The sequence below is a fragment of the Corvus hawaiiensis genome, chromosome 12, assembly GCF_020740725.1.
Source record: "Corvus hawaiiensis isolate bCorHaw1 chromosome 12, bCorHaw1.pri.cur, whole genome shotgun sequence".
Classification (NCBI taxonomy): domain Eukaryota; kingdom Metazoa; phylum Chordata; class Aves; order Passeriformes; family Corvidae; genus Corvus; species Corvus hawaiiensis.
Window position 1 is genome coordinate 19,759,249 of NC_063224.1, and position 9,446 is coordinate 19,768,694.

The 9,446-nt window shown below is 45.6% G+C and overlaps 1 protein-coding gene across 1 annotated transcript; it reads left to right on the forward strand.

The window, feature by feature from the left end:
• The first annotated feature begins 2,716 nt into the window (after positions 1 to 2,716).
• PDCD2L (programmed cell death 2 like) lies at positions 2,717 to 8,334 on the forward strand. The gene is made up of 7 exons (XM_048316725.1): positions 2,717 to 2,830; positions 2,927 to 3,090; positions 3,201 to 3,270; positions 4,307 to 4,746; positions 5,783 to 5,896; positions 7,518 to 7,666; positions 8,186 to 8,334. Exons 1-7 carry the CDS (start codon positions 2,720 to 2,722, stop codon positions 8,314 to 8,316), a joined length of 1,179 nt encoding a protein of 392 aa, XP_048172682.1. The 5' UTR covers positions 2,717 to 2,719; the 3' UTR covers positions 8,317 to 8,334.
• Positions 8,335 to 9,446: the final 1,112 nt, after the last annotated feature.

Below are 9,446 nucleotides of genomic sequence, written 5' to 3' on the forward strand. Positions count from 1 at the left end.
TGTAATCTACATGTTTTTATGTGATTGGTTAATGTTTTCCCCATCTTGTTTTATGTATGAAGCTATAAATATTATTTCTCTTAGTTAACTATGTATTAGTTCTAGAAAGTTCTGCACTCTTCGACACCCCATTGGTTCTTTCCCTAAGTCCCGCCTATGTGTTAATCCCATTAGTTCCCTCAGCTTTAACCCTGCCTCTTTCCCTTTATCTCACTGGCTGTGTCCCTTATCCTCACCTTTCCTATCCCCACTATAAAACCCCTGGACGCGTTGGGGTCTGGGCTCTTCGTTCCTGGTACCTTCACAGTAAATCTTGTCTGTGGAATCCGTATGAGGAGTCCCCTCCTTCCTTCTTCGCCTCTGCCTGTGCGTGCCCTCCAGTCAGCCCAGGAGTAGCTCCCATCGGGTGAGCAGCTCACTCTTGAACCCTTTTTCGTGTTCAGTGCTGCCTTGTACCAGAGGGTGCAGCTGGACCTCTGGGCTCCTTCTGTTTTGGCTAGCGGGCAGCCCGTCGCCCTTCCTGGCAAATCCCCAGTCCAGTGGCTGGAGGGAGGAAGCTCTGCTGGCACGACAGATGCCCACGGAGGCAGAGGGGAGAGCAAAGGCTGGTGGTGTTCGCTGCATGTTGTTGGCTCAGTATCAACAAAGATCTGCTGACATGCAGAGTGTGCACCCCCAGTCTCCCACAGCTGCGACCACGTTCTCGGCACATCTGGAATGGGTCAGGGCGCACAGGTAGTGAAGTGGCTTTTTTGCCAAGTTACATGACAAGCAGGATACAAAGAAACAGACAATCTGGGAATCCAGGAATCCTGGAGAGCTCTCCTCATGACAATGAACAATCAGCAATACTCTAACTACCCCTTTAACTGGTGCCCAGCTCCCACATCCTACAGCACCCCAGGAGGGACTCTCACAGTGACACAGCCCAAGCTCCTGCCTGCAGATGTTGACCCTTTGTAGGTGTCTTCTTCCTCCTCACCTCTGGCTTCACTTGCTTTTGCACACCTGTGGACCTTGAGTAGCGTGATCTACACTCCCTGGCCACCCCCTTTTGTGCATTTTCCCTGACTTGTGAACACCACCACTTGATACAATTAGTAACAGCTGACTGCAGCAACCATACTGCTGCTTGTGTCACACATTTCTGATCCCTTCCCTTGTTTTGGTCTGACACAGCCTTTATGTCCATTATTGGTTTGTTTGTTTGTTGAATCAATGTGTCTGTCCTTGTAGGTTCACCAAAATTATTATCTTGCCCAAGACAGAAGAAATCCTGTGTGTTTGGGAATGCAAAGCCATAAGAATAACTCCTGTGTAAAAGGGAGGTATTTTATTAGGCACGGATGATAACAAAATAGTTTCTGACTGTGTGAGAAGAAGTGTTCTGTCCATCTGTGCATTTTAAATCCCAAATAAAAGTACTGGCACGCTGTCAAACAGCTGAGAAAGGAATAACACCATGGCCACAATGTATAGGCTACATTTAAGTAGCAGATTCTTACATTATGTCCCAAACCTCATTTTATTTCATAACTTTAGTATTAATGGCCACTTGGTATAGATTTCCAGTTGCACCTATATTTGAAGAAATTCTTAGCAGTATATTTACTGATAATATTCAGCAAGAACTACTGCTGTTCTGTTTTTCCCATTCTGTCAGTAAAAGCCTTAATCTTTTTTTTAAAATGTATTAATTATCCATAACTTCTATAATTGCCTTTCCAATTGGTCACCAAGTATATTTGTTCTGTGCCAGTCCTGCTTCTCAGGTCATCATGTTGCAAAACGTGAAATATGTACAATTTTATTAAGATAGGATGTTCTTTGCTGTTTCATCTTTGTAATTTTCTGGCCTCATCAACAAGGAGAGAGATTTAATCCATGAAACAGAGCAGCCAACAAGCTCTAAGTGATGTCCAGGTGTTAGAAATACAAATTCCTGGTCAGCCCAGTTGCCTTGTTAAGGTTTAGGGCTGGACATGTTTCACTGATCTCAGCCCAGCGGGAGATTAACAAAGCTTGGGAAGAAGCTTTTTCTGAGAGCGGACACAGAGAATGCAGAATTTATGGGCCACGAGGACATTTGGCAGAACCCCCAAGACAAGGAAGAAACCAATAAAGCCAACTCAGCAACTGTACTGAAATCAGCTCCGACTGGGCAAGGGAATCCCGGCAGGGGCAGATCAGGACCACCAACTCACGGACCACCCACACAGGAACCGCCGAGCCAAAGGAAGAGATAGATAGATAGACAGACAGACAGATAGATAGATAGATAGATCGTGGCGCTGATTAGCATGAGAGGCAAAGAGACTCATTAACTAACAGAAGATAGAATACTAATTAATAAGAGAGCTATGTACCCTGTAACCAATGCACATTAATATCTTTGTTTGCTAAAAGTTGTAAAGAGTGGAAAGGTTTGCCAGTCGTGCTGCTGACTCGGTGGATTTGCCACCCAGTGCCCCCTTCTCCGCAGAAGTGTAAATAAACCATACGCCAGGACTCTTGTGCGGCTCGGCCTGTCGCAGGACAGAGCCCGTTTTGGGACAGGACCGTGTTCCCTGGCACAGGCTCTGTGCCTGCCCTGCGCCAGCAGCGGCCGCAGGGACGGAGCTCTCGTGAGGGGAGCTCCCGGCCCGGGCGGGCCCGCGCCCCGCGGGTTAGGCGGACACGCGCACGCCGGACACGCGGGCGCGCGCACGCCGGCGGGGCCATGGCGGGCGGGCCGCCGGTGCTGCTGGGGCTGCGCGACGCCGCCATGGTGGGGCCGGGCCCGGCGGGGCCGCTCCCTCCATGGGCCACCAACAAGCTGGGCGGCAGCGCGGTAGGGCCGGGGCGAGGCTGGGCTGGCGGGGCCGGGCCCGGCCGGGGCGGCGGGGCGTGTCCCGGCCCGGTCTGAGCGGTGGTGTCGGTGTTGCAGGACTGGATGCCGGCGGTGCGGGCGGGCCCGCCGCGGTGCGCGCGGTGCGGGCGGGCGCTGCTGCTGCTGGCGCAGGTGTACTGCCCGCTGGAGCGCGGCCCCGCGCACCGCGCGCTCCACGTGTTCGCCTGCGCCGCGCCGCGCTGCTGGGGAGCCGCCCGCAGGTGAGCGCGGGGGCCGCGGGTGCTTACCAATGTTACTGTTATTGTTGTTCCCGCTGCTGGTCAGCGGTCCCCCCCTCACCCTCTGTTTCTCTTTGCCCCGCACATCGAAGCTGGAAGGTGCTGCGCTCCCATTACTCGCAGGCCCAGGAGAATCAAAGCCGAGATCTCAGCGGCAAACAGGTACAGCTCAGCTCTGCCCGCGCGGGCTGCGCCGGGGCTGCAGGGAGGACGCTCTGAACCAGAGCCGCAGCTGCGCTGCAGGAGCTCACACCCTACATCTCCTTGTTTAAGTAACCATAACCTTCCTCCAGAAGCTGCACTCTGCGATGGTTTCCAGTCGTGCTCTGTGGTTGTGTGGAGAAGTCATAGTCATGGAATTTTTGTCACTGTACTACACTGTTTACTATAAGACTGTTAAACAGTGTTTAACTTCCTGTTTGTGTCTATGTCAGGCGGGTTTTTAAGTGGAGATTGCAGTCCAGCTGTATGGCCAAAAGTGATACTTAATACTTCAGTTAGTTCAGCTAGCTAAATTTTATTTTCAACTTCAAGTGATACTTGAAGTTGAAAAATAAAGGCTATACTATTTAGGTTTGGATCTTTAAGCTGTTTTTTTCTTTGTTTTCTAATTTAAATTGATCTCTTTAAATTTAACACAAGCTTTTAAATTAATCTGACTCAATTATTGTTAATATATTTGTGAGGAAAAACGGCATGTTGGCTAAAGCAGATTGGAAGAGTAGGGTGGCACCACACTGGTGAAGGCAGGCAGGAAGGGTTTATTCAGCTGATGCATTTGCAATGTGAAATCTTGGCCTGTGGTAAATGAGCTTTTACTCTGGTAAAATGATGGTGTTGTTATTATTATTTCCTTCTGTATTCTGCCCTTTGGGTTGCCTGTGGTGCTGGAGCTGCCCAGGCAGCTGGCAGGGGCTGTGCCACAGCCAGGGCATGGCAGCGGGAGGTGCAAGGGCCACTCAAAAGCCTGATGAATTCTTGTTCTGATTCTCCAATGTGAGATGGTTTTGCCGTAACTGTGCTGGTGTGAGAAGTAAATGTGGGTGTGTTGGGAAGTACCACTGTGAGGAGAGTGGGTGCAATAACACTGAGCATTAGTTTAAGGTCTCAGTTCTCTCATCTGTTAGAAGCTGAATTTGAAGTGCAGTAGGATGGCAAACCTTGGCAGTGTTGTCTTCTCTTTTTTTTTGGTTCTCAGAAGCAAGAATCGAACTTTGCTGCAAAGGATTGGTGTGAGGATGCAGATGACTGGGGAGCCTGTGATGGAGCAGAGTTTCCTGCACGTGCCTCCCTTCAGCTGCTTGGGCTAAACGAAGCTGTGAGCAGCGAGGTGGAGTTTACATCCCAGTTCCAACAGCTCCACCTGTCTGAGGCTGCCGATGGCCCGGGTCCCCAGGACACACATCCTGCAGCCAGTGAGGACATGGATGGCCCAGGTCCCCAGGACACACACCCTGCAGCCAGTGAGGACATGGTGATGGCAACGGCTGGTTCAGCTCCTGTGTTCCAGCCCTTCTACATTAATGTTGTGGATGAGGAAGACTACATGGGTTTCCTTGATACACATCATGCAGATAAGCTACTGAAGGAGTATCAGCAGAGAGAGTGTGTTGATTTGGAACAGATGATGTCAGAAAGGTGAGAACAGGTCTGGATTTCATGGTGAAACTGAAGGAATTGTGTAGTTTCCTGTATGCTTACTGATAATCTAAATGGGACTCTCACTGAACGTGAATGATTTTGTCTGGAAGCTCCTTCAGAAACCATTGCTGTCTAGAGCTGTGCTGGAGGAACAGAACAGTGCACCCAGTGCTGTCAAATCTGGAGTTACTCAAAGATGCAGCTATTTCTGAGTGACTGAGGACTTGGAGTGTTCGTGGGCTCCAGGTGGGGCAACAGATGGTTCATCTCTGACACAATATATATGCTGAATGGCATGACTTTATATCGTGACATTTCATGGCTTTTTCTTTACAGGGCTAAAGCTTTTCTTGTATTTCAGTTGCATTTTTAAGAGTTTGATTATTTAGGGATTTTGGCTAGAGACTGGGATGATGGTAAGACACCTGAAGGTTTAGTAAGGGTTGCCTGAAAAACAATTGTTGAGCAGTTACTGAAAATAATTTCTTAGTAAAGTATTTAACTTAGGTGGTCACAGTGAGCACTTACATTTCAGCCACTTGTGCCTGAATTGTGGACAACATTGAATTTGTCTATAGCTAAAATTGCTGTCAGTCCCAGAATCTGCACAGGAAACTTTTCAGCAGTGATGTTCCTGTTGAGTTTTGTTGACCTTTATAGAATCATAGAACTTTAATTATGCTTGATTCAAAATTGAAAAAGACAACATCATAATTTAAAACCACAAAAAAATTTGAGATGTTATTAAAGGAAGGGGTTTTTGATGGAATAAAGCAGGTACATGGTGGATTTGAGTCACATGTGATAGTTTGAAACACTGCTAGTAATTGTGTAGTTAAGCCACCAGAAACCAAAGAACTAGAAGGAAAATGTGCACTTACAACCTCTAACAAGAATTGTCTCTTAACATGTATATCTTTTCTCAATGTATTTAGTATAATTTAATGTGAGTGTATATTAGCCGTTCCTTATTTAAAACATTCATGTCATACTGAAAGTCTTGCTGGACAGTTTGTTTCTTGTTTTCTTACAGTTTTGCAGGTGAAGATGGTAATGAAAAATATGAGAAGAGTGAAGTCAAAAGCTGGGACCACACATTCCATAAATTCATGAAAAGAATATCTGTGTGTCCTGAACAGATTCTAAGGTATGTTGATAATCTGGTTGTAACAGGGAGATACAAGTCATTGGCATGGATGGTTGGTACATCAAAATGAATTCTTTAATTGGAAATATGTGTATGTTTTAATTTCTTAATTAAAAAAAACCTGCTGTGGAGGCTGTTGCCATGTCTCTGGTCAGACTTCAGTCCCTGGCTGGGCTTTCTTTATACAGAGTTTAAGTACATGAGAAGCAAACAGGATCAGAGACCGTAGCTCTCTGATCATCAGACCTGATGAGAAGACCCCGACTGTCTTTGAAGCCTCACTGAAATCCAGGCACAGAGGTTTTCAAGAGACAGTGTTGAGGTGGAAGTCTAACACACAGTGGTGTGCTGTTGTGATAGATTGACAAGGCTATCTGCACCTCTGAAATTTTGTGACCTATTTGGAATTTCTAATGTCTGTCCTTGACTGAAGCAAGGAATTGCTTGTTTTAAAGCCCCAGTTCTGCAGCTTGTTGTGGACACCTCTCAGCCCCCAGCAGTCTTCAGGTCTTGTAAATCTGTTGCTTTTCCTAGAACAGAAGCAGGTGTAACCTTAGAGTAGTTGCTCTTCCTGGGAGAGGAGTTAATTCTGGTTGGGAGTATAGCAAAGAGTAAATCCTAAGTCATTCATAGTATCAGAAAATACAGGTTTTCATGGATCATACCAAGTGTTCCAGGGAGTCCAGTGCTGCCTGTCTGGTAAGGCTGCCTAAGTGTAGTGGCAGGGCTTTTGTTTACCAACTTTCCAGTACCAGGTGGAACTAACTGGTCCCTTTTTGATGAGGAGTTAAAAGTCTGAGTGGCTGCGTAGACAGAAAAGAACATGAGACACTTTTATTAACTGTCAAAGATTATACTGGAGATTTTCTAATGCAGAGTGCAAGTAGCATTTTCAGACAGCTTTTCACTGGATCTGTCACTTTGCAGTACTGTGCTCCTTGAATTTGCCCTTCCTCTGAGAGATCAGCTCTGGTGCTCCCTGGGGCTGTCCCTGGTTACAGTCTTTCCGTAGCCTCCCTTTGCCCTCCCTGGGCACTGTCAGTGTGCTCTTAGACTCCCATTTCTCCTGGCTGCAGGGTCCCTGTTGCCCTTCAGCAGAGCGCCAAATCTCCTGCTTGGCATTCAGTGGAAACCATCCTTGGTCTGTTTCCTGTTAGTTGTGAAGCTCTGAGAGCTCTTACAAATAAACCATCACTTCTGAGACATGGCTACTGTGGCTTTGAGACCTATTCTGTGTTAAGGCTTATTGAATGTTATCTTTTATGTCTTTTGTCTGTTTAGGATTCCATTTTTCAGGAAAGTGTGGTTTGCTTAATGAAATGGTTCTGGTACAGCATATTTTGGAGGTGTCCATTCAGAGCATTTGTCTCCTTTAAATCCAGCTCTTTCCTTAAGATTTTCCAAGCATTAACCTACCAGCTATTTCCCCCTCCCCATCTTTATTCTTTGTTTAGTGACTCCTTTGTAGCTGAGGCAATGATTCTGACTCACAACCATATTTTACTTGAAGCAGGTTCAGAGATCTCAGCAAATCCTGGACACTGTTGCCAACATACAAGTTTTCCTATCAAATTTAGATATTAAAAAAATAATGATTTTTTTCTTCCCTGTCTTCTCTCAGATACTCTTGGGGTGGCCAACCTTTATTCATAACGTGTCCTCCAGCCAACCTGGACCAGGATATCCCAGCTTGCAGTAACTGTGGAAGCAGCAGAGTGTTTGAGTTCCAGCTGATGCCCACACTGGTCAGCATGCTCCAGAGTGACTCAGGTGCTTGACTTACTTGAATCAATATTTCTAACAGTGTTCTTTGTGGGAAAGTGTAGTGAACTGCAGTTTGGGTTGTTTCCCACATGTGCTTACCACAGTGGTGGTGTTCCAGAGGGTCTGCTGTCTCCATTATGGGTTTCACTGAACTAAGAGAGAACTCTGCTTTATGGAGGCTCTGATTGCAGCTTGGCTCGCTCACTAGTGAACTTTAATAACTGAATCAGGGATAATTCCATGGCCTTGGGAATAATTTGTCTGTATTGTCTCTTAAAGGAGGCCGTGGAAAATAATAAATGCTGTGAGGTAAGACTGCAGACACTTAAAAATCTCTTGGAAAATTCCGATTTGGCTACCTTTAACGTGGTTAACATTGGAAAATGGTATTTACAGAGGAGACTGAATATGAGAAATATTTTCTGAATTAATAATCTGTGCAAAGACTGAAGTGTAGTGGTAAGCAATAGCCCCTGATTATGTCATTTTTCTTACCCTTATGTACCTTTGTTGCTTTGTTTTTAGATCTGTCAGTGGAATTTGGAACTGTTATAGTTTACACATGTGAGAGAAGCTGTTGGCCAACAAATCATCAAACCCCTCTTGAAGAATTTATTTTTGTACAAGAAGACCCAGATCAGAGATTATTTAAATAAATTGTATTTCTCTGCGTAGATGAAAAGTCTGTTGGTGTGTTTTGGGGTTTTTTTTACTACAAGTGTCTAATTAGGTAACAGAATTTTCCTCAGATGTGATGAAAAATTAAATTTGTTTGATGGCATTGTGCTTATTTCCAGGAATAACTGATTGAAATCTATTAGCATGCGTCTAAAATGTGGTGACAAAACTTGCGTACTTCAGTTACACATGGAAGTTGAGGTGTAGAGATCGTTTCACGGTTCTAGTTACTCTCAGCATTTGGGGAAAGAAGTAAAGGAGAAAACTGCAATGAGAAAACCTTTCTCATATGTTGGAAGTATTCATCCATACTAGAAGTGGAGAACTTAATGCCAGCTTGATTTTAAAAAGCAATTCTGCTTTGATTTGACCACAGATTGGAAATTCACTGGCGAGTGGCTGAAGGGCCTTGCTGTCCCTGCAGCCTTCCAGCATGAAGCTTTTCTGTGTTTTTCCAGCGAAGGAAAAGTTCCATTTGTGTGGTTAAATGAGCTGTGACAGTGCCGTGGGTTTGGGTGGGGAGGAGGCGGAGGGGTGAGTTAACTCTTGTGTTCTCACAGGTACAGAACTGAGGCGGGCTGAGCACCTGCCTTGGTACCACAGTGTGGTGGTGCAGCTTCAGTTAAAACCATCTGCATTCTCCTGTGCCTTCCCTGTTGGCTTAGGCTGAACTGCAGTGTCTTATCTGACTGAAGGAAAAGTAGTTTAAGTGTCCTTAGAGCATTCTGTACAGGTTTAATGCTGCAACAGAAATTAATGCACTAAAGGTGTGGGTTTAAAATAAGGGGAGGTGGGGAGGAGAGGAAATGACACACAAGGGTGATGGAATGTTTGCAAAACTTTGTAAGGAAGATTGTAGCTTACCATGTCAACTTCTAGAGGCAAGTTAGTTAACTTAGGTGAAATCATAAAAATAAATATAAAAAATAAAAATACATTAGAAATAAATATAAATATATTAAAAATATCATAGAACATGGTGAGTTGGAGGGGACCCATCAGGATCACCAGGTCCAACTCCTGGCCCTGCTCAGGTCACCCCACGAATCCCACCATGTGCTTGGGAGCATTGTCCAAAAACTTCTTGAACTCTGTTTATATTAATATC